We start from the raw sequence: 25,983 nt of genomic DNA, 5'->3' as shown, positions 1-25,983 counted from the left end.
ATTATATTGAATATTACGGGTTGATGACAATTTTTAGTGCCTAACTCATTAAAATTTGTTTGCAACAAGCAGATGCTACATGATAGTCGATAGTTTGTAACTGATATAGCTTACATACTTGCTTGGCTGTATCCAAGAGGGTTTGACATGTTGAGGCAAGTAGAGCAAATGTTCGCTAGAGTATTTTTGTCTCTAAGGTTGGCATTATATGTCTTCTGATGTATATACAAGTATATCATATATATTCTAGTCAACAGGGGCAATTTCCATGTCATATGTGTTTTGGGTAGTAGAAATTAAATTCTAATTCTGATTAAATGGTATAGTTTGTTTTTGACAGTTCCGAAATTAGTTACTCGCTTCAAGAACTAGAATGGACAGTAAAGAAAGTAAACGCGCAGGTAAGTTTTGTTCTTTATATAAAACAAGACAAAGTAATGGAAATTAAGTATAGTCTAACAAGAAATAAAAAGGAATATAACAGAAATTATTATATGCTACTTTAGTTTTCATAATTAAGAGGACATTTATTTGTTTAATGCCTAAACCCATTTAATTTCCAATGAAATAGGCTATATGCAAATAAATATAGTCTACTGAACCAACAATAGAAATTTAGTTGATTATTGATTGCTTGATTTCGTGAATGCTGAAACAAGGTTCTGCAAATAACCCATTGATTTCAGCTGAATTCGGATATCTAGATTTTTCAGTTTGTTTTAATGACACTTGAAAATAAATATATTTAAAAATGCATGGTTCTAAGATAAATTGCTCTATAAATATTTTGCTTATTTTAAAACAATGGAGTTTTTTCATTTACATTAATCAGTGTCTACTACTATCATATGTACGGTAAGTGAAATATTGAACGTTTTACTGCTAAACGATCGTAGTTCAGTTGATAAACTGTAATATCACAATCACAAAAAGTGATAGTTAAATTGAAGATAACTATTTTATTTGTATGCGCAGAACTGAGAAAGCAAAACCACAACATAGAGTTTCCCGACGGCGCAGCATTGTCGATAAACCGTTGACAAAACAGGGAGAGGTAGCTGAGTTTGTGTTAGATACCATTACGAAAGTTAGGTTAAAAGCCAACTTGAAAGTGATGGCGGACATTTAAAGCGGCGGAGAGCAAATTAAATCAGATCCCAATTAATTTAAAAACAGTCAGGAACAAATTAGGTTTGGTGTTTTAGCATCTGGCGGCCACGCGGCGCGGCGGTGGGGGACGCTAACTACATTATAATGTTCCCCCACTGAGGGGAGGGGCGTGGCGGGGGCGTGGCCTGGAGAGGTGTGGTCAACAATTGACCAATCGCGTTCTGACTATCATTCCCATCATTAGTCTGCCGTGGGGGAAGAGCGGAACCAGATGTTGGAGCGGTGTTAGATGCCTTACAGCCTGCTCCGCGGCGGGATATCCATCCACTCAGCCGGGACTGACGCGATTGTTGTGATTTCTGTGTTTGTTTTATCACCGGTGTTCATTTGTGCTGTGATGTGTTTGTGATAGGACTTCCAGGAAAGTTAAACACTTTTAGCCATAGACAATACCCGTCATTTATTCACAATTGGTGTGTTGCTAACGTGTTATTTATTTCTACACTATTTCAACAAAATTAAAAAAGTCTTGATTGTCAACTGGAATTTTGAACTGTTGCCGTGAACTTAAAATAATTTGAGACTGATAACACTGAGAGGACTTGTGTAATGACACTTTAGGTTCAGTGGCGCTAGGCCCTTGTTCCGTTATGAGGACGAGAAGTCTACTTTGGAGTTCCGTGGATTTATGATCTGGAGGGTTTCGTTAAATTTCCTTCCCACCTTAGGATGGACTCCTGAGACCAACATGGACCTGAAGTTCTGAGCATGATGGTTCTAGAAGGAGGTGTTCTGCCGCCCCCGCTGAGATTGTACGCTGCTGCCGCCGCCGCCGCCTCCAATGGGGGTTGTTTCGCCCCGTCGCCCGTGCTGCCGCCTCACTCCCTATTCCCGCACTTCGCGTCGCGCTTCCCTCTTCAGGGCTTCCCAGGGATACCCCCTGGCTTCCTGCACCATCAGCACCAGGGTCCACTCCGGTTCGCCGCCAACCTCCTGGGTCGAGGTCACCCCCAGGACATCAGGAACGATGCCCTCAGAAGACGTCAACAGTTGGCGATCCGTTCGGCCAACTCACCCGACAGCTGCCAAGGCGATTCTCTCTCGAAGAAAGGTAGAAGTCACTAGACATTTATTCTACACTTTATAAAGTTTTCTGCGTAATTTAGGTTATAATTAGAATTATAAAAGACTTACTTTACTTTTTCATTTAATATTAACAAATGAGTATTGAAAGTGACTTTGTAACATCTGCACAATACCAACTGTACGAAAAGTAATAACCCTAAGAGTCTCAACTTTTAAATAGGTAATGCAACCAAGATATGACACAATAGTATTAATAAAGAAGATTAAAATGGAACAAGATACTCAATTAATTTCATTCGTTTAGTAAAAACAAAAACAAAACAAACATTTACAGCCCAAAATATATGAAAGAAAAGTAATACAATACAATACATGGTATATAAACCGGACACTCTACAGTCTGTATTTAGTCTGTACACCTACTAAGTACAAGTAAACTATTACCTTGTACTATCTATTCTTCTATTCAGAGACTTACTTTTTGAAAGTAGGTATGTAAACCTATGTATAAGTGTAGTGGATATCTGATTACAATCAGTTATATTGATGTTACAATGTAACAGCAATTTAACAATATTTATAATCTTTGAACTTTTGTATAGCCTATTAGGTAAACGATATACCGCATGCTTCATCCAACATTGACTCATAAATTAGTTTAAATTTTGTAAACTCTATTTTATCTATGCCACTATGATTGTTTATACCGCACCTAACTTGTGTTACATTAGGTATGAATGTTTTCGTTACATACATGGTTTCAAGCCAGAATCAAAACAAATGTTTGGCGTGATAATCCTTACTTTTTATTAAAACAAAAATGTATTGTATTATAAATACATAATAATGTTGTATCCAAATTGAGATAACATCACTGATAGACTTATTTGTGAACTGCGAATAATATTGTCTCAACATAATTACACGCAATAAATATTTTTATACATAATAACTAAAATGGACTTACACTTTGACTTTAAAATTTATACAACCATATTTTAATTTCACGCATAATACTGTTAAAAATATATAATTTTTTATACATACCACCTATAACAAAACTCTGTGGTCTTTCTTGATCTTTTAAAATGTTGAACATTTTTATCCTCAATTAGGCTATTAATTAAAATGTATTATAAATTACACACATTTGACAAAGGATATTTAAATTAACTTAATTTGTTTAGTTGCTTTATGTTATAGACCTGCAGTATTCACTATTGTTGTAAACCTTGGACTTGAGATTGTATATGAAGAAACAAATATTATTCTTATTTTTTATGTTCGGTTTATTAAATGATAAGTCATAAATAATAAATAATAATAGTTTGGCGGCAATGTCAATTAAACTTATTGTTAGTACTGAATGAATAGGTTGCCATTGTTGATTTGTTTTTAGTAAATGGGATTTTTTAAAGTTAGAAGTAGATTTATAAACTAAAAAAAGTATGTTAAAATTACTAAGATACCCAAGTATTTTTCCTAGTGTAGTTCACACCGAAGGATAGGTTTAGTCAAAATGTATATAATTAATGTTTGATGTATTAATTAAATTATGACCTTAGTACATTTCTGATAAACTGATAAGATAAACATTAAAAATCTAAAAGTACATGTTTTTAAGAGAAATAATAATATTTATGCTGTACTGCAATTAATTGTAACACCATACATCTTTTGTAATCTAATTGATTGATGAATCCTCATACAATATTAACAGCAACAGATATATCAACTTTAAAATTCGAAATACTGAAGTATAAATTTTATTACTTTCTTGAATACTGCACCACCAATATAAATTGATATTCATTTTGATATGACATCTTTAAATTGCAGTCCATTGCAATATTTAACACAAGGATTTTGTTCCCTATTCAGAATTTCAATTTAATAGTTTTCAATTATTAATAGGCAATTTAGAGTTTCTAGAACACATAGCGTACATTATTTACTTACTACCATTTTTAATTACTAAGATACGCTCGCATACATTACATAAGATTTTCAAAATATGAAGTATTCTTGATGGAATTATAAAAACGTTAAGTGTCAAATATAATTAATTTGAAAGTCCTCGTACATTAACATTATCAAGTATAGCAGTACACTTAAACAGTACTTGTGGTCAGGAACAAATTTGTTCGTGTGTTTTTCGTTTAAAATAGCTACATTTAAAATAATAAACTGTTTTAGTCGCTCACTATAGTTTAGTAGTCAAATTTAATGGCAGGCTCCTTCCGTACAACCTGGATACATGTCATTTAACAAGCATGCGATGATCATGGGCACAGGCATCTGGGACAATTTATTCACTGGTAAATTATTTTATTTTAAGTACAATTTGATAGCCACTTGTATTTCAAATTCCCGTGCTAGAACGGAAGTAGTTAAATAAAAAATTGTTAAGTTACTTCCAAAAGTATAAATTTTAACTTATATAAAACTCAACATTAGTGTAAATTATTCTATATAAATAGGTATATGTAGGGCTTATTGGATATTTGTAATGTTGGCGGCATAACACAAACTTTATCGGCTTGTAAGCCGCAAAACATTTTTGTTCGATTTTCATGTTTTGTACGACAGTTTTGTTCGTAAAAATATTCTAAATATTTTGTCACCTGTGTAACTAAGTGGCAATCGAAATAAAAAATTATGTTTTGCTTTGGTTTCAAACGTACATTTTAATTTCGAACACGCTAAATTTATGGACATCGGGACTTAAACAAGCAAAACCAGACGCTATTAGTTTTTTAAATTGTTTGGATAAATGGATATTATTTTAGGTAGTCCACACCTTCCTCGTTCACAGAAACAACTGACAAAAATATTTTAAAATTTACGTGAGCGAGCAAACGGAGTCTTTCTTTTCTATTGACAAAGAAATAATTGTTATATTTGGTAATAATATAGGTCCACACTACATACTAATGTTGTATTTTAAAAACACTACTATGAAGTAATGTTAGCTAGATAATGAGATTTGTTTTTAAATTTGGATTTGATTAAATGACAATTTTAGTTTTTAAAAAATATTTGAAACGTTTATTTCTAAAACGGAATTGTAAAATATGTAAAAATTGACTAAAACACTAAACTATACTAAAGTAAATCTAGTCAAGTTAAAATAATTTGATTTATTCGTGTCAAGAAAATCTACGTGTACACGACCAAAGCCGTAGTAGAAAAAGATCTCCTCCTGACTTAGTGCAGGTTATTTACTGTATGCAGCCTCGCATATTTATTTTAACATATATGTATTGTGTACATTATTTTATTTAGAAAATATATGAAATAAATATTTCTTATCCGAAAAGTAATAAAATATAATGGACTATCACTGCGAGAGTTGGTATGATCGCTTTTAGGTTCAGATATTTCTTCATGACAATTCGCTTTAAGACCTTCCTCAATACAGAAAAATTACAACTTATTAATTACTCCACGTAGTACTAAGTAGTACTCATTTTTGGCAATTTCAAAACTAAGCCCGAGCAAAAAATATGATTGAAGATAAGAATATTACTCTTAAAACTATGTATATGAGTTGTAAGGGAATAAAGTCTTCTTTTAATTATTTAAATTCCCTTTAGGGATTTCTGTAAAAAGATTAAAAAAATATCTACTTCTGAGAACATACTACATAAGTAAATTTTAAGTTATATAAATAAAAAAATATCCATTTGTAAATACAGTTCAGCTATTTATCATGTAAACACATGCAAAACTTCACGTACCAATGTTTACGTGCCCTGACTACAAGATGCTCTAAATACTACTACTGTAATTGGCAAGTCTCCGTGGAATGATAAATTTTGTTTATTTTTTGCCTTCAGGAAGAATATCTTTAAGAGCTATGAAACTAGTTAACAGATTCTAAGAAAATGTATCCCACCCGAACAGCGACAAGAACACCGTAACGAAAGTAGTTTACAAGTAGAACAAGAGTACACGACCGAGCATAGAAAGCTACGATTTCCCGCAAATTACGAATATAAGTTATGTACTCCTGGAACACCTGTTCGCCTTAACTATTTCCTACTTCGTTAAGGTTGAATGTTGTCTCAATGAAGCTGATCGTCCCGTTTTGACAGTCCCGCCAAGGCCATGCAGGATTCCCCACCGGCACGGCACGGCGCGGCGCGGAGTGGCTGGCTAGCTCACTTCCTCTGTGGTGTACGTCGCATGGAAGCGATCTTCTAAATCCTTAGAGAACTTGAATTAAATTAATATAGTTTGGTTATCAATTAAGTAATTTTTATCAATTAAAAACGTCTTTTTATTGCAATTAGCAATATTTATATTTATGTACGAAATCTTAACTTTGCAGTGTACCCTGTTTCTAAAATTAAAATAGGTTTCTATAAAACATACAGTACTTACAGACAAGCGAAAACCAAAAATAATCGTCCCATTCCCTCTGCCTAGCCCACTTTAATTTTATGGTTATTGTGTTTTAATGGACACGTTAACTTGTAATGTAATCGAAACTTGAATAAAAAACGAAAAATGAATGCCCAGTTAGTAAAATAATTTAATTCCGTCAATTGTATAGGCTAATTTTTTAATTACGTATTGTGGATTTGTTGCTACATTTTATCTGAAATTTCTCAAGGAGTTATATTTATTCCAAATACTGCACGCATGTGAATATTTTGGAAATAAACTATGATTGAATTCAGTTCAATTTGTAATTCTCCGAAGTAGTTTTTGATATACTGGTCACAATTTATGGGACACTCTGTAGTATGTACATTAGTTGGAGAAATATTTATTTGGTAAAAACCGCATTTTTACAATAAAAAAATGATCGCCATAAAAAAGTAATAAAATAAATATTAACATAACTTAAGCCCAGGAAAAATTTTCTTACATTCTCTCTATTTCAATTGTACATAATATATAAAGGTACTCTGTAATATGCGACATAAAATAACAGAAAAATAGGCTATTAAGTTAACAAAGTTAAAGTTTATGAAGATTGCAACTTTAAATGTTGAAGTAAACATAACAATTTATAAAAATTGCACGGTACGTTGAACTTATTAATTAAATAATAAGTTATTAAATTAAATATGATTAATCTTTAGATTAAAAATAACGCGTTAATTATATCCTTTACTTTTTAAGTTACGATGGATTGCTTTATAATTTAACTTACAGAATATAGTATTAACAAAAAACAATCTACACTTAAATAGGTTTTCAACAACAATTTCTTAAAGCACTTTGTAAATTATCGTTTGTGTAAATTTTTACTTGTTCATATATAATATCCGAAAATAATTAACTAGTAAGCCGATATATAATGAAAGTACTTGTTTATAAATAATTAATATGTTCAAATTTTAACAAGAATTTTTTTATAGGTAAAACGATGAAAAATCCAGAATAATATAAAATAATACGCACTTTTCTGACCACGAACTGTTTGATTTTACTTGCACTCAACAAGCAATTTGAATGGTTTTATTTACTTTCTTTTATTCTCTTAACAAATAAAATACTTGATTAATAATGATTATGAACTTTCAAATATGATGCTTGGTTGTTACCAGATGTTTCTGAGGCTACTGTATCAATTTTAATATGTAGACTACAGAACGCAGTGAAGAATATTCATGTATGGTTTTTAATCACCTAAACTTATTTTAATTTATTTTATCTATTTATTTTCATTACTGTAAAGGAATCATAAAATACAGTTAGCACATAAAAGGTTTCTCCATTTACAATTCACATAGTACATCTCGTATTTTAATATTGTAAACATTAGTAATTTTATTTCTAACGCTGAAATCAAGTTATACTTTTTTATAATTCAAAATCTCTTTCGAGATGTATTCGCAACTTATTTAAAAGTTAACAAATACAGTATACTACATCATTGTTAGAACAATTGCTAAGAGTCAATCCTAGTAGATAGCCTCCGTTGCGGCCTCTTCACAAAAATATATAAATCTAATTTGAAAATGCTTGCAGTTTTGATTTTGATTACGCGTAAAATACATATAAATGTATATTTCAATTAAAAATTCTCGATACGGTGCCTATAATTTATGTGGACTTAATAAAAATATGTTATTAACTCAAAAAATCTAAAATCACATGGTGAATATTTATTTCGCATACGTTGGTTATCATACACATATAGGCCCTACAGTATTGGATTAAAATAAATAAATAAATTTGTTTTATGTTATGTACCAAACTTTTAAATACTAAACCTACTTTTTGTTAAAAAAATTCTTACGTGCCTACAACAAAGGACTTTGGGAATTGTCAAAAGTTGTGAAAATGTTTATTGTTAATTTTCTTTTTCAAATGTATTCAGATAACTAGTATACCATTTTGTGTTTTAATTAAATTAATATAAATTCAAGAGCTTTCTTTACATAAAGCAGACCTATATGCAATGAGTACTAATCCAAAAACATCCCAAACCTCAGGAAATTTGTTTTAGATACTATATTAATGTAGAAAAATTAAACATAAAACACATAAATATAATTTATTAGATGAAAGAATACGAGTTAATGGAATATAGTTTACTTAATAGTTTAAAATCTCAATGCAAAATATTGTCGTTTATTTTATATTTAACGTTGTAAGATCACACTTAATGGAATATTGTATGCAATGAATTTGTGCCACTAAGTTACATTGATAACAAAATAAAAGTGTCCCGTTAAAAAATATCAACGTGATTAAAATGTATCGGTTCTGCTATAATTTCCCTTGTACAAAAAATAAACTTTATTCCTGTGATTGGCTGAGTTTCTGTCTGACTGTCGGTCCACAGAATAGCCTATCTCGAAAACAAACTGACCCGTAGACTTGAAATTGAGCATGAAGCTTCATTTATAGAGTACATTAGCAACACTGAGATCGATGATGGTGCATGTCACCCCATGAGACTTGCCTTAGCGTTAACGAATATTTTAAATTAGTCTTATATGTGACATGATGGCAATGAGAAAAAAAAACAAAATAAATAAATTAAAGAGTAGGTTACAAGCATATTAAATTTAAACATGTGAGTTCAACACAGGGGAAAAGAATAATTTATAATATAATGGGAAGTCAATGATGCAAGTAGGTGACAAGACATAATTTAATCGCACTCTTGCGTTGTATATACCCTCCATATCTCACCGGAGTGTTATTATGAGTATTATAACACTCTGTTATGAAAAATAAGTTAATGAACGAAATTGTGAATGTATCGGACTGCTAGATTGCAAGAAACCTTTAAAAACATTTCATTTGTACACTGTAGATATTAAATTTAGCATGAAAATTCATTTATACATAGACAAGAATACTAAGTTGTATAATGGTGCATGTCGTTGTAAATAAATCATATCGTTCCTGAAAACCTCCATAATGTAGATTACACTACAAAATAATAATACAGTAGGCTCCCAGCTATCGCAGCTACCGATCTCTAGGAGCGTTCGGGCTCTGGAAGCTACCGCCCCGTGCTAGTCTTTGGGAGCTATCGACTTCTAGGAGTTTATAGCCGCCAGTAGGTGCAGGTATCAGGTAGCTCCTAGACGTTAGAAGTCCCCTATGAACATAGTAATTAGTAAGCACGATATGTACTGTTTGAATAATTGATATTTTATGTTTATACATAAATGCGAGTAGCACGATTAACCTCTTTGAAAAAGAAAACATTCGAAGCCTTTTATACGGAGATGAGTATAGTGTAGAATGAGTGTGTATATCCTGTGTAGTTTTATTCCTATCTAAGGGCGAGAGGCCATCAATAAATTAGTAGTATTAGAAGTGATATACTACGGAATATGTAGCTTAACACAGTTCGGTTCAGTGATGTATCTGTCAGAATTGTTCGGTAATATCTAAAATGGTAATAGCCAGTTATGTGATAAGATCCAATTTCAACTCTCACGGTTCTGGGGCAAGAATAACGCCCACCTTGCACTCCAGACACACTGATCTCTTTTGTTGCATCCAGATTGACCTATAACGTCACGCTTGCAGCCTTATATGAGAATATTGTCCCGGAGTCTTGACTTACACTTCAGATCACTACGGTATAATGATGTTTAGTAAAATATTAGTAAGTTTATACCTTACAGTTTTAACAAGTTAAAACTGTAAGTAAGTTCGCTTCGAGGAGGCGAATATACGAGTATGGGCCAGGTGGTTTGTTTCAGTTTAAAAACATTAAATATAAAGATATTGTACCTAGCTACCAATCCATAGTGAGTGTGACTCTCCCCCCCCCCTCCCATCACTTACCAAACTGAACAATTGTAGCACTATTCGATTTTAATGATACCAACCGGCACATTTCTGTGCCAGTTGGACTAACTTAAAGGGACATATTTTTAAGTGTGGGAGTAAACGTGTTATGCTAGTAGCCTTCGACTATCTAACAGACAAAATTTTGACAGAGGCTTATTGAAGTTTTATATTAAATTTTCTTGTGCAATTGACCACGTAATACAATTAAATACAATCTACATATTTACAAGTGTAAAACTGGTGAACCTATAAGAATTAGGTTGAAGTACATAATTTATATTTCAAAATATAAGACAACAGTATCTGTTTTGAACGGGTGTTTCATCGTTTTAATAAATTTTGGCAAACAATACAGACATAATGTACAAAATAAAATGGGCAGTAAAAATATAATATTAACTTTCTAACTTAGGTTAACACACAAGTTAAATGTAGATGTAGATATCAAAATTTAAAAAAATAAAATCATAATTTTGTGTTAAAAGTAGGCCAATATTTTTATTTACTTTTCTATACAAAATTGTTTTATTTCATGAAGAAATATCTTTTTTCTGCCAAATTAGAACAAAGTCTCAAAATAAAAATGTTAATCGTTGTTTTTCAGATACAAAGTTTTCAACTTCGCGGTAATCTTTTTTCTTGAGTCCCTGATTTCCTTAAATTCCGAAATAGATTTTTTTTGTTTTGTTTTACGAATTCGCCACTAGTAGAGGTGTTCCTTGCCTGTAGAATGTTTGACTCGAACTCTTCAAAATGTTCACTTTTGAGATATAATCCTCGTTGAAGGATAATACAGCTTTATAAAAAGAAATCAGCCAAAGAGCATTACAAAATTTTTAAGTGTTCTTTCGGTTTTGTGACATCCACTTCAAACGGTTTTGAAGAAGCCATGTCGTATTTTAAAGATATATTTGATTTATTTCGTTAAAAACTTGAGTCAGATGAGAATATTCTTTATGGTTATAATCTTTACAAATTTATTGTATGTTTATAAACATGTGTGCTTCGTTCTGCTGCTCGAAAATTGAGTTTTTGTACACTCATTCTTAACACATTTTGACACATACATAAGTTATATTGAGTGTTATATATGTATAAGTAAGATAAATATGTAAAAACTGAAAATGTTGAATAATTATTTTAAATATATATTTTTGAACATGTGAAACTATGCTGGATAATAATGTGTAACTATTTTCCATGTTATTTTAACACATTGACCATTGTTAAAGTTTTTTTAACCATAGATTTCGACACTATCCAGAAGCAGTCATATCCGCCTCAAAACCAAAATTGTGCAAACATGATCAACTGGATTGTGCAAAGTTTCATCAAAGGAAATCCAATCCAAGTGTACGTGTGACGGAGTATAGCTCAGAGAGGAAGGATGCGGTTGAAAACCGAGAAAGATAAAATTAAATGTTAGGTCAAACTGTTCAGGACATTTCAGTCGAGATACCACAACCACAGGAACCGGATGTAAGAATAAGAACTTAGTTGAGTGAAAAACAATGTATAATTTCCTTTATCCTGTTCTAAACCACCTCTGATGTAACATAATAGAAATATTCTTGTTCTCTGTGGTTGACATTTATACATCACAATTTTTGAACTACAATTGAAATATTTTGTTAAATCAATTGGTATTATTCGTTGTTATGTCAATAAAAAGCAGAGTTACTGCGTTACTAAATAGCCCAAATTGGTTGTTAATTTGTACGCAAATGAGTAATAAAATTCTATACTATATAAACTTTTATAAAAATGTCATTTTACATAGGCTATTCATAGTGAAACGATAATTTTAAAGGACACGATAACAAAAGTTTATAACTATATTGCTAAAATAGTTCTAAGTGTTCAATGTTTAGTTTAAAATTATATAGTTTTGGTTATGTAACATTTTCACTTAAAACAAAGTGGAGCTTTCAATTATCACTGTTTTTTTTTCAAAATGGTAAAATGAGAGGTTGTAGTATAGTTACAATAACTCAATTGTGACGTAGGTTCAATACAAGTAATTGCTGAACATAATGGGATAGCTTAATATTGAAGCTAGTTTCAATTTCTTAACTCTTATAGTGACTACCATAAAATAAGCCATAATCTTGTGTTAAATTGCCTTAAGTAATTTATCTCTAGGTTAAATACATCATTAGGTTAATAATGAATAGAACCGGTCTTAGTACGGTACCTTGAGGTATTCCTTCCATGCTAATAGTTACGTGACGGAATGTAGTTTAAGAGTTCCGTTACCGGACCTGAATCACCTTTGCGTCTCATAGTATAAAATATTATTATTATGAGTTACACAGAAACTTGAAATGAACACTTCTGGATTAAGTAAGTTGCTACTTATTAGCTTACTAATCTAGAAATCATTCCACATGGACTTACACCAAAAAGTGTCTCCCACATCAATGTGCAGAATGTGTTATTCAAATATTTTACACATTAGGAACCATTGCATCCTATGATGAAAATACGTAGGTACTTATTAATATTATACTCGTATTTTTAAGTTTGAGCTATTAATGTTTGAAATTTTCAGTTGGAAAAACTTTTTAATAATATAATATAGTTTTATAATAATTCATAAATAACCTATAACGGTGCCTATTAATCCAACTTTAATTCTTGCAGATAGATCGGAATGTATTATTAAGCCTTTCCAAATCTATGGGATAATGTTCAATTAAGTGTGGATCAGCTAACGTAAGCCCTGTTATGACTGTACAATTTGGTAAATTGATGTAAAATGTTAGTTGATGATATCATACACATAAATGACTAAACAAGTCATATGTTAGATACCGCAGTCTACTTATCGATGATAAAAGTCCGAGAACTCGTGCCTGAATCTTCGTTATTTATTGCATGTAGAAATTTTAGGATGCCCAATCCTTTTAATACTCGCCTCACAAAATAATTATCTAAAAGATTTGTTTGGGGATCGCGTAAAAATGTGCATCAGCATAGTGGCCTTTTTATTAATTCTCTCGTATTCTTTTCGCCCATTAAGCTTCTCGATCACAATCCTCTATGCTCTATGCGCTTCAAACCTGTCCCAGAATCGTGAAATAGTTACGGTAATTATACTGCTAATTGCATTGCCCAACGTCTTTAGATCCTTCTGAAATTCACAGTCTTGTAGCAACATAAAATTCAGACTTTGATCAAAAAATCAAGTTTATCACAGATAACCTTTGAGAAACTACTGCAAAAAATTAGTTACGCTATAAAAAACGTTTGTTTTGAATTATTAGCAGGTACAGCTTTTCAAGTAGAAATGAAAGTTTCCAAATCGTGTGATGATTTGAAAAGTAAATTATACTTTAGACACTCTGGATAGCATCTTGCTTTGTTTAGCATTAGTTCGTACATTGTCCTAATAAAAGTAATTGGTGCATATTCAAAAAATATGTTATGGGTTCTAAATTAAATTTTCCTGTATATGTCTGTACAGTTTATGTCCAAATATTCGATTTATAATAATAATTTGAAATAAAGTAATGTGAAATAATTTTCTTAACTTAATTACAAACAACATTAACAAAAAAGTTAAATCATCAATTCAGATTCATGCAATACGAAATATTGATAACAATATGACGATGTAATGTAATATAACTAGTACAGAAAACACTTACGATGATTTTAGTTACCTAAATTGTATATTTTTCCCCGTAGTTTCGCAAGCAATTTTCGAAGTCTAAGTCCGAAGCCTATTTAGTGAAAGCACTTATGAGACGGTATGATTAAACCATATGATAATGATGTTTTCCAAACGTAAGTAGGCATAAATTAGGTACATATTATTTGAGAATGATTATAGATTAAGGGAATTTGCGATCGACTCTTACATCAGATTTTGCGCGAGTAAGAGCACATTCGTTCAGACGAATTTTATTTCCGACGGCACAGCCTTGAAGGCCGGAAGAAGAAAATACGTACATAAACGTACGTAAAACTTAAAAGCCTAATTTATTCCAAAAGTATCTACCTTGCGGCCGTTAAGATCTCTTCACGTCTAATGTATTCACGGTGCCACAGTTCAGTTTGCCTTTTTGCCCTAGTCAAGAATATTCAATTTATCTATTTTAAAATGCCTTTTTACCTTAATCAGTTTGAAACCTACTCCGGTCAAAAAGCGTCTTCGTCCGGTCTAAGATATTTCCAATAGGTTTCCATGATACTTTGCCTTGCTTTCCCGATAGAGAAAATACGGAGAAACTAAAACAATTATAGTGAAATGTAGACACCGAACCACTTCATAACGTTGAATACTAGCCCACCAAAATATCCTTTCTGTTACCTTGGCGACAACGATGCAGCAATAGCTCCAGATCCAAATTCAACAAATAGTCTACTGACTATAGATTTATATGTGTTTTTATTTTTTATCCAACGAACTTAAAATCAACTAAATTGTTGACATCTTAAACCGTATTAGTGAGGTCCTGAGGTCCTAGATACTCACATCACTGAGACGTTAAGGTTTGTATTGTCTTTGTCCATATCAGTATTTCCTTGGCGGATAAAATTAATCACCTCAAAAATAGTAAATCCATCTGTTGTGGTGATCTACTATTGGATCTGTATACAACTCACAATCATTAAGTGTTGTAAGTAAGAATTTTCAGGTTGTATCCAAATTAATTAACTATAAAAGTACAGCCAGCGTGAACTTAACTAAAACCTCATATTGCCAAGTACGCGGTCCCCAAGCTGCTGTGTTAAAACAGTACGCCATTGACGTATACTCTGTTACTTCCCTCACAGTAAACTACAGATACGAGTTAATTAGTCCGGATGTTTACCACATTATCGTGGGACACTGGAAATCAATAAGTTCCCAAAGTCGAGTTTAGACGTTGTTAACCTTTTATCTGACCATTAATTGATTACTGCTCGTAAACCACAAACGAGCTCCAGTTTGACTTTTACGTCCTGATAGTCCTAGAGCTTTCGTATAGTTCTTCATAAATATACTCTTCCCATTACAATTTTGCTACCATCATATTGATATTACCGGTTATGACGACATCAATAATTAAAAAAATCTAATAACGTATAGATACACATGATGACTTTTCATTCGATTTTGTCATTATAAAACTCTTTACAATGGTTGCTTGAACAATTATGATAATGGAATTCCAGAGTGATGCGATGTCTGTGAAACATTACTTTCTCATTTAAAATAACCGTACTTATAAAAGATTTATCTATGATTTCTCAAATCCAGGTTCAACAACAGATAGGCTGCCGTACAAAAATAGTAAGTACGGTTTGTGATATACTTATTTTATAAATATTCCAATAAAGAATTTAATTTAAGTCAGTCCATAGAAGAACGTATATCCCTTTTCAATCTCTAAGAGAACAGGTCACAACATGCAGAATTTCCGACTCTCCCATCTACCTAGCGAATCAACTTGGTGTCAAATAAAACTCTAAATAATAACTCTAATAATAAACATAAATAATAAACATACAGTAAGACAAAACCCAACAATGTAACCGAGGAGTATCTCAAAGATACGCTCAGGGACCGGTTCTATTCCGTAGTTCCTTATGCGTGGAGAACGGTCCACAAATCACCTTTTGATATTTCCATTCCTCCTAGCGGAATTGAATACAGCGACCCACGCGGTCTGAGTGCCAAACAAAAGATTATTGAGTTGTCCACCTCTGAGAGTTAATTTGTTAATGATTTATCCCCTGTGGTCTCTTAGTCTCGGACATTACGAAAGCGTTTCTCGTTAGAAACGTTATTGGTCTGTAGTTACCTGTGTGATTTCTCTGCCTGTGATGTATTAAGTTGTTGCCGTTTATGTCTCAGACCGGGAAAGGGAAAGATAGATTTTTGGTTTGCTTCAAATTAAATTAGGGATGGAAAATATTGTAGTTTAACTTACTTGCAGTGCTTTAAACTTGAATTGCAGTTTGTGGATAGAGTTTGACGCTGTAAATTTACAGTTTAAATAATAGCTGCACGTTTTACAAATATTTATTTTATTTTTAAATACGACTAAGGAACATTTAAATCAAATTTAGGTAATCGTTTATTTAAAGTAACTTTTTTGTTAATTGTTCTTCCTGTTTGCCCTGTCAGAATATTTTCAACAAATCAACTCTTAATAACTTGAAAGATTGATAAAACGAATGACTAGGAACCAATTGAAACCCAGTTTAATTGCTTTACGATTGTATTGTCTTTTTATTGTTAAATATTCGTTTTTAAGTATTATATTAAATAAAGGAGTTAAAGACAACATAAAATAAAAAATGATTCATACAGACAATGCGCATTTATTAAATCAACACATATCTTAAAACATGTACAATATTATCGTTTTACAAATTATATACAATAAAACTTGTACTTGTTTCACACCTATTAAATTGTTAGTAACAAAATAAAAAGTCTACTGAATGTAATTAAAAGTAAAAAAAAAATACCGTTTACAATAATTATAACAATATTAATAACAAGCATAAACAATGTAACGTGTAGACTTCATCAACATAAACGAATTTAGATTATACCATTGACCGTGGAATCAAGCCAAATATTAACGCATTTATCGCATTTAATCTATGCAAAAGCTCAGCAGACAGGTTACAAAATTGAACAAGAACTGTTCAGTTTAATTGGACCTGATTTCTTTATAATGCTGGAATCGTGGCTTGTTTATTTCTCTGTGGAGGCCAACGCTGCGCGGTGAGAGGCGCTTTCCTCTATGGGCATTCGCCACGGCTTATTACTCCGAATTGAGACATCTAACGGACAATAGATCAACTAATTTATAACCAAACCACTTTGGACGTCATTTTCTTGATTTATACCCCCCTACCCCCCTTTATTGTGTGAATCAATTCCGAGCCGTAGGCGCAAAAAAGGAGCGCTTTTTGTTGTTATTTTCAATATAACCTGTTATTAAGGTTGATTGTTATTGGGCCCGTTTTTTCAGATTGAGACGTCCCGTGACGTGTACAGTCGTGGCTACGAAAACTAGACCCATTGGATAAAGAAGTTATATGATGAGTTTTGACTTGAATTATAACCTAATAAATCAATCAACATCTTTTAACAATCTATTTAACAATTCAGATTTATTTGAACAATGTATTTTATTGAGTGTTACTATTATAACTATTTGTTTTTATGTATTAGTTATTCAACGTAATACAGTACTTGTGTGATATCTTATTAACATATTGGCTGTATAAAAATGGTCTTACCACATTACAATCTTAAACTTGCTTTACACCGTTTACTAAAGACTACAAATTACTTAAGTAAAATTGTAATATAGAACACGCTATGAAATTTTTAAATGAAAATAAAATTTTGTGTGGAATGTTAGGTAATTAAATTAGTTTATATTCTATGTATACTAAAAAACAAACTTTTAATAAGCTACGGATATTGAGTTCACAATTTAAAAAAAAATACTTTAAAATTCTAAACAAAGTTTTAAGACAGTTTAACTTTGTCTTTCGATATACTGTACTTTTAAACAGTTATATTTATGTTGCTACATAAAAAATAGATTAAAATATTTTTGCGTAAGAAATTACAAAACATTTTGTAATGGGAATGTCGAGTTTGTACGAATTATTATAACCATTCATAAAGTTAATTATATTTTTACTTCCACATTTTTGTATGAATACAATTTTTCTCTCCACGTTATTAGGATTTATTGATGGTACTTTTATTCTCAATGATTCTAAATTAAATAGATTAATAAATGGCTTAATATATAATCATGAAACCGCCTTATTTTACTTCGTGAAAGGTCCAATATTGTGAAAAAAGGAGTGTAGAGTTGCCAAAAGCCTGCAAGATGTTGCTTTTGAGGTTTTAAAATCGTTCATGAAAAGGTAGGTTAAAAAGCACTTTATTTCCGGCCTTTTGGGTTTAAATTTAATGTAGCAGGAGTACAGAAAATATACAAATACATAAATAAGTGGTCTGGAACATATAAAAACCCACCACGTGCTTTTAATAATAATTCATAAAACTGGAATAATACTTAAGGTGACACGGTACTCCCTATCTTCACCATGTTAAATCAACACTTGTTAGGTACACATAACTTTTTTTAAAGTTATCCAATGTTGCTGAAAGTTTTACAGCTTGTACTGTACACATTTACTAGTAATAATAAAAAGGATTCTTGTTACATCAAAAAAATAAAATGGAAATATTTTTTAAGAAAGTTAATATTTTGCAAAAAAAATTGTATAAATTTTTTAAAATACAAACTAATTAGAATTTTTTTAAACCCCTTCTTATTTTTGTTAAGAGAACTGATAAGAACAACTATGCAAAATTTCAGCTTGATCTGATAAGAATTGGTGTAAATAATGGTACCAATGTGAATAAAAACTAAGTTTTCGGGAAAGCGGGTTTTATTGACAGTAAAGTTTACTCACACAACAATCAACTAAAATAGGCCTGCACCATATTCTAGATTTGCATCATTCACTTCTTCATCTTCCAGCCTCCTTTTGATATTTCTCTTTGCCTTACTTGCCTTCTTTTTGAGCTCCTCAAAGGCTCTTTCCGCACCTTTTACTCGCCTCGCATCTTGCTTTTTTAGGGGTAACACACAATTGGGTCCCGCTTCTCCACACAAGCCTTCCAAAACACTTACTTTACCCAAAGCCCCCTCATTATAACACAGCACAGCATCTAACACTCCAAGTTTTTTTGTCAGTTCATTCACAAATGTAGGTTTAGGTAGCCTACACCAAACCAGTTGATTAAAAGCTTCATTACAATTCTGTGTCATACCGTGCAAACAGCGATTGAGTAGGCTATTATCAGTGAGGTCTCTATAAACAGGTTTGATGACTTCCATTACAGCTGATGGCAAGGAGTTAGTGTGTTCAGGACATGGAAGTCCTCTTGCTGCTGCCCTGTTATATTTGCACCATGGATCCCCGCCAATGGGGCACGTACCATGTTGCGGTTCAGCATCAGTCGAGGCTTTGTGAAAAAAAGTTGCCCCTTTCATATTAGTAACAGTTTTGCCTAAGGTAGATCTTATTGCATTACCATAATACTGTTGTAATTTGTCAATTGTGTTATCAGTCAACCTGCCACGTCCACCCAGAGCCTTACCATCAGACAGAGTTTGTTTTTTGTAAGTTTGTCGCAAACGTCTAAGACGTGTGCCTAAACGCTTTTGAACATGTCCTACACATTCAAGCTTAGTTATAGGCAACACGAAATAGTACAGGCAATAAGAGGATGTATACTATAACGAAGTACCGGGCGGCATCAGCCCTGAAATGGCCATAAAACTCATTGCAGGCCTCCAGATAAACATTTATTTTATGTATAAAATAAATACGTATATACATATATTATACATCAGTGGATTCAGAATTATACGGAGAACAAAAAAAAACAAAATATCGAATTTTTTTAAAGTTTTGAACCTACAGTTACGTAATAACAATCTTATAATTTTATGTAAAATTAAAAATATGGGTGTAAAACCAACTTGTCTAGAATATGAAGTAAGAACAGATTCAAAACTATTGAATACTATTTCTAACTATTTCTAAGTTACTGCTTAAGAGTATTGATAAAATTAGATTTTACTTTAAAAGCGTTTCCCTTAAATATAAACCAATGGAAAATATGAAAGTTGAATCGTATTTTTCATATCAGAGGAGCTCTAAGACATGATAGAATGAATTTCGATCCATAAAGATAGCTAGCTGTTACCAACGGCTTATCAAGAAATACGTGCATTTCTTTGCATATAGAAATGGCATCAGTTGCACCTCCCTCCTGGACCCAAACACCTGATGGAGCTGAAGTTATTGATGATTATTAGATGACATTACCATATCTACAACCACATAAAAAGTCATTAAGTTTATACGTTTAAAGAGTGTGGGTCCTGAAATTCGGAAAACAAAACCTCACAAGGCACCATATAAAGAGTCATAATGTCAAATTTATCTTAATTCGGTAACCAGAAATGTTTCTTAATCATAGGGGTAGTATTGATGTCCAAAAGACATTTCATCATATTTATTTGGTACTTCAAAGATCAATGGGGTGGAACTGTTGATGGAGTGTTGCATAGGTTTTGATCGACCTGTCAGGTGGATGTAGTGGAGAATAATAATAACTTGTGAAGTTTTTTAAACCAGACACACTGAATAATTTTTTTCAGATTAAATAAAAGAGTATTCAAAAATCTTTGCTCTCAATTATGCTGTGAAAATAAGCAAATACTTTTGTAATGTGAATTTAAATACACAACATTTTATACTTTAGTGTTATTTTTTCAACTTTTGAAAACGTAGTATTTGGCTAAAACCTCACAATTGTTACATATTCTGAGACTGAGTGTCGTAATAACAAAGAAATTAGCGAAAATAAATAATGTAATTACTTGTATGCCGTAAACGCTTACAAATTGTGAATCAATCTCCTTACCTTCTAATTTTATGTTTGCTTATCACGATAAGACTCTCTACAGTACATTACAATAGTAATCTCTTTTTTTATTTTAAGGATCTCTTGCTATCAAATAATACAAATCAGTACAAACCACGTTAAAGTTCGTACTTATGTCATAATGTTATATGCTTGTTATCGTATACAGTAGTCAATTGTCCATTAGCTTTCGCGCTTTTTCTGTTGTAAGTTTGTTTCCCTTGGAGATTGTTCAAGAGTTGACCATAAACTACGTATTTAAAAGAAATTATACCCTCAAGATTATTTATTGCTATACCTTATTAAATTAGTTTTTAATTCTAACCGGGTTGTGTGTAAAACGGCTATCTGTTTCTGCTATTTAATTAATTTGGGGTTCTTTATGTTGGTAGACAAAGCCGCCCATGGGCGCCGCCACCCCCTGTCCACCATCCCCACACCTTCTATCCCTGACGGTACTGGGTGGTATACTCAGGTACTACTGCAATGGACCCTTCTGGTCTTGAGGTTTAAATCCAGTGATTACGGTGACAAGTAACACTTGGTTATATTTTATTTTGTGTCAAATCCTTCTCATAGGTATCAATCAAACTAAATGCACTATTTACAAAAAAGATAGCTAAACTCCCAAATACATGCAATCCTCTGATTTTACATGATATTATAATTAGGTCTGCTTGTGGACGTTACTTTAGAAACGGGCAACTATTTCAACTAGATAACTGAAATGGTGTAAATCAGCTACTGGATTTGAAATTTACAGTTCTATTATAACTAACTCTTATGGAATTATTTGAGTTTTGTTTGAACTTATAATTTCACATTCAATCACCAGATATATGAGTTTTATCACTTCAATGTCAAAATTTAGATGTTTAAATATGATTTCTCATATGTACGGTACTAACTTTCGATTTTCTTGAATTGAATGCTGACTGAATATTATTTTTTTTTAAGTATTTGATACGTTAATGACTGTTTTATTTGTCCGTCTATTGCAACTGATAAAGTGGTATAGTGTTGTAATATTTATTAAAACAACTTAATTTCAATGTATGACATTAAAAGTAAGAAGGTGGAAAATGTTAGCTCTGAAATAACTGAAAGATTTAAAAACAAGAATCCTCACAAAAACAACACTCAAAGTATGCGAAGCTTTTAAATATATATATATAAAACGCCCTTCTTTACTGGATCATCGCTACCCTCAGCTGAGGTTTCGTTTCAATATGGAAGCAGGTTGTTGTTGTCGCTTTGTGGATTAAGAGGCTGGGCATAATCCATCGCATTGCAGCTTCTAAGGCTTATTGTACAACTATCAACAAAACAGAGAAGGAGAGGCTTAGGCAATTATAAAACCTGTCTGAATCTATATTTTACATCGTTGATGAAAGAGACTTACAACAGCCACAAAACCAGAACAAGCTGTACTGGCAGATACATATCCCGTAGTTGTTTAATTGAGAAACACTTCTTTTTATACTTTTCATTCTGGTCCCACTCTTCATTTCTAGGCGGTTTCACGTTCACCAGAAGTACTCAGGTCTTCCTTGAGGATATCAGCTCCTGATGTTTGCTCCAGTAGACTACTCTTAACAATTCCAGCCCCCTATTTACCAACGCTATAGCCACATTTATGACTAAACCTTTTTACACCTCGCGGTGTAAGTTTTACGGTTTGTTATAGTTATGTCTTTAATAGGATAAAGAAATACGTTTATTTTTATGTTAGATTTCACACATGGATGATACTACAACTATTCATATTTTCTTATGCTGCATTATTAATAAGGTTAAAGCGTACATATTTCAACATTTGTTCGCTTTGTATTACAAAAATTATATAACTGTTACTGTACAACCAGCAATAATGATCTGATATGCACATTTCGGTACGAGTAATAAAATATACGTATATAATACGTATATGAAATTAATCTGTATGTACGTGGATTTAAGATTATTCCTGCAGAATCACTTTTTCACTTCCCACTTTTCAATCACTGAACAACAAATAAACTGTGATCAACTCGGAGGATTGGTTTAAAATACCAGCAGACAAGCCAATGAACATTTTGGTTAACGAGTGATCTTTCAAATTAACGATAAAAATAAACACTCTCGGTTAAGTGTGCTTAGCGCATTATGTGATAACTGACATTCTTATTTCTAAATATTGGGTAAATGTTAAATCTTAAAACTCGCAATTATAAATTACCACTATTTTGTGGAAAATGTTATATTCCACAATCGTTTCACGATAGGGAGTTCCCTATTTTATAAGTGTAACGTTACTCACCGTTACACCTATGTATTTGGGTACCATCAAAGCTGAACACTGTTGGAACCACTAGGAATTATGTCAAAGCTACTGCTGTGTCCGACCATGTATACACAGACAAATACAAACCAGCTAGTACTCCAGTTGGACTGTAACAAAAGTAGTTACAGTAGTATAACAAAACTACTGTTCAGGCGAATAAGAAAAGAGTTGGAGCCGTTTCTTATTGAATGTAAAATTTTATGAATGGAACTCATTCATCAAAGTGTGAAGCAAGCAGTTTGGAGGTTATCCACGGCTGATATCGAGACCCGTGATACGGATTTTTACGCAATATTCTTTCACAAATTGATTGACAGGACTTTGACCATGCTTTGATGTTTGACTTCTTTTTGTCTGTATGAGTTTTACGACAAGTGATAAATGTTTCACAGCTTATTATCGGAGATATATGGTGCATTCTTTTTAACAAGCTTTTTACGTACTGTATTTTTTTGACAAAAATATATCATCATCATAATAATTAACAATACTAGTTATTATATTATATTTCTATAAAAATTTTAATCAGACTCTTAACATTACACGAGAAAATTAATTTGCTTTTCTGTAGAAAATATTGATTTGAAAATATATTACTTTAATGGATGAATCCTAATATCAATAAAAGAAGATAAATAAATAATTCAATACTATTTAACAATAATACATTTAATTTTTCATTTTGTTTTATAATTTTATTTAATATTAGTCATAATGTAAGAACGGCATTGTTGTTGAACTTCATATTTTAGTTTTGAAGTCAGTCTGCCAAAGCTCTAAAAGACAACTTTCTCAATATTTCCTGTTGATGCAGTTGGCTGGGAATCTAAATGATAATTTACTCCATATAACTTCAAATATAATTCCGGACTTCAAAATTATTAATTTTTGCCTAGAAATATGAAACCTCTTAACTTTCTAATCAATCTTTAACATAAAATATAGTTTTCTATCTTCATTCGTACAAATAATAAATGATCAATATATGTTTGACTAAACTAGTAGTAAATGTGTACTATTTACTGTAAACCTTAGTAGGTCAATAATGAAGATTTTTCCACTAAACAACTAGACCGGCTGCTCGAAAATCAGATCGCGAATAATGCCACGCGTTAAGATGTTAGCCTGTATCAAGAGATATATTGTATGCTATAGTGCACAATTTTACCAAACCTTCACCTTTGACTAAAAATAACATGAGTTTATGCTCAAATTAATTTGACTCAGTTTCTAATTCATTTGTAATAGTAATATTGGTAAGCATAAAACGTATATAGTTCATCGTAAATAATGTACGAGTGCGTGTTTTATCCTGTGATGTTTTCAGTTTAATGCTCAAGTAGGTTTTATGTTCCAATAGTTGTTTTTCCAATATAATAGCATTTAATCAAAAATCAATTCCATATTATAAAAAATAATAAAAATATATAGTTTATAAAAGAAGCACTTAACTGTCAAACTAAGTAATAATAATTGTATTAATATATATATATATATATATATATATATATATATATATATATATATATAATTTCAATAAACTAATATATAATTAAAAAAATATATAATATAATCCATATATATATATATGGATTAATCGTTTGTTAGTTTATATTTTAAATTTTTGAGTGCTTTTGTCACATGTTAAAGTATGTAACTCTTTAGCCTCCAAGTTTTAATATCAACTGTTTTACGTTATTGAGAAGTTATATTGATAGTGTGGTGGACCAATAGAATGGCAGCAGATTGCCGGTAGCACCTCGAGGTTGTATATATCGAAATGACTTGCGCACGCCGTGGGTGGAGGGTAATAGTTGGGGGGGGGGGGGGTGAGGGCGCCGCGCCCCTCTGTCACTTTTGAGATTGATTGCCTCGTTTTGTTCTTGTTTGGCGTCGATCTGTTCGTTTTGAGAAGGCACTTTGATATCATCTCCCAGTTGGCAGAGATTGATTTTCGTAGAATGTAAATCAATTATAATCATAGATGTAATGTATGTTTTTTATTTCAATAAAACTGTCTCAATATTAAAGATTCGCTATTATGTATTATAGAACCTTAGAACAAAATCACGAAAAGATTGTATTTTTACAAAACGTATGGCAGTACTGACATACATGTATTTGTCGACATCGAGACTCTGGTAGATGTTAGTCTTGGTGCTTTTGTCTGCGATGGTTGTGGTGTATTGTGTAGCGTGAGTATTGCCATCATATGTAGTCGCTCCAATACATCAACTAATATTTTATAAAGTTCATCTATCGGTTCAATAATCAGAGATACTAAGTAACATTTGCGCGAATTCCTCACCATTGAATTATCAATATACTGTGTAAGTATTATGCCGTAATCTTTACGAAGCGCATGATGTGTTTCCACGACTGTAACTAATTACTCAGAATAACTCTTACTGACATACCCTTAGTCAGTTTCTTGAAAATCAATTCTTAAATTTCCCAAATCCACATGGTTTGTTAAAGAAAGATGAGTGGTACGATCACCGTACTTTGTTAAACACCAAACTAACATAAAATACAGTAGAGTCCAGTAAAGGTCAGTAAAGCTTACACAGGTCTACAGTAAAACCGCGTATTATCGGTACTGCTTTTACGAACCGTTACGGGCCCTGGCCATGCGTTACAAAAAAAAACTGTTGTTACCAAATATTTTGACCATTTTGAATTTCAAAGTTATTTCTCCCGCTATAATGTATGG

At 31.9% G+C, this 25,983-nt stretch overlaps 1 protein-coding gene across 1 annotated transcript in view; it reads left to right on the top strand.

Moving 5' to 3' along the window:
• Positions 1–1,395: 1,395 nt before the first annotated feature.
• LOC124355652 (visual system homeobox 2-like) overlaps positions 1,396–25,983 on the top strand; it is a 56,668-nt gene continuing 32,080 nt past the window's right edge. Inside the window, exon 1 of the mRNA XM_046806814.1 lies at positions 1,396–2,221. Within this exon, the coding sequence (XP_046662770.1) occupies positions 1,879–2,221 (343 nt within the window). The 5' untranslated portion in view covers positions 1,396–1,878. The remainder of the gene's footprint in view (positions 2,222–25,983) is intronic.

This window comes from Homalodisca vitripennis, chromosome 2 (genome assembly GCF_021130785.1).
Source record: "Homalodisca vitripennis isolate AUS2020 chromosome 2, UT_GWSS_2.1, whole genome shotgun sequence".
Taxonomy (NCBI): domain Eukaryota; kingdom Metazoa; phylum Arthropoda; class Insecta; order Hemiptera; family Cicadellidae; genus Homalodisca; species Homalodisca vitripennis.
Note: the sequence above shows the minus strand (reverse complement) of the source record. Positions and strands in the feature narration are given on the sequence as shown.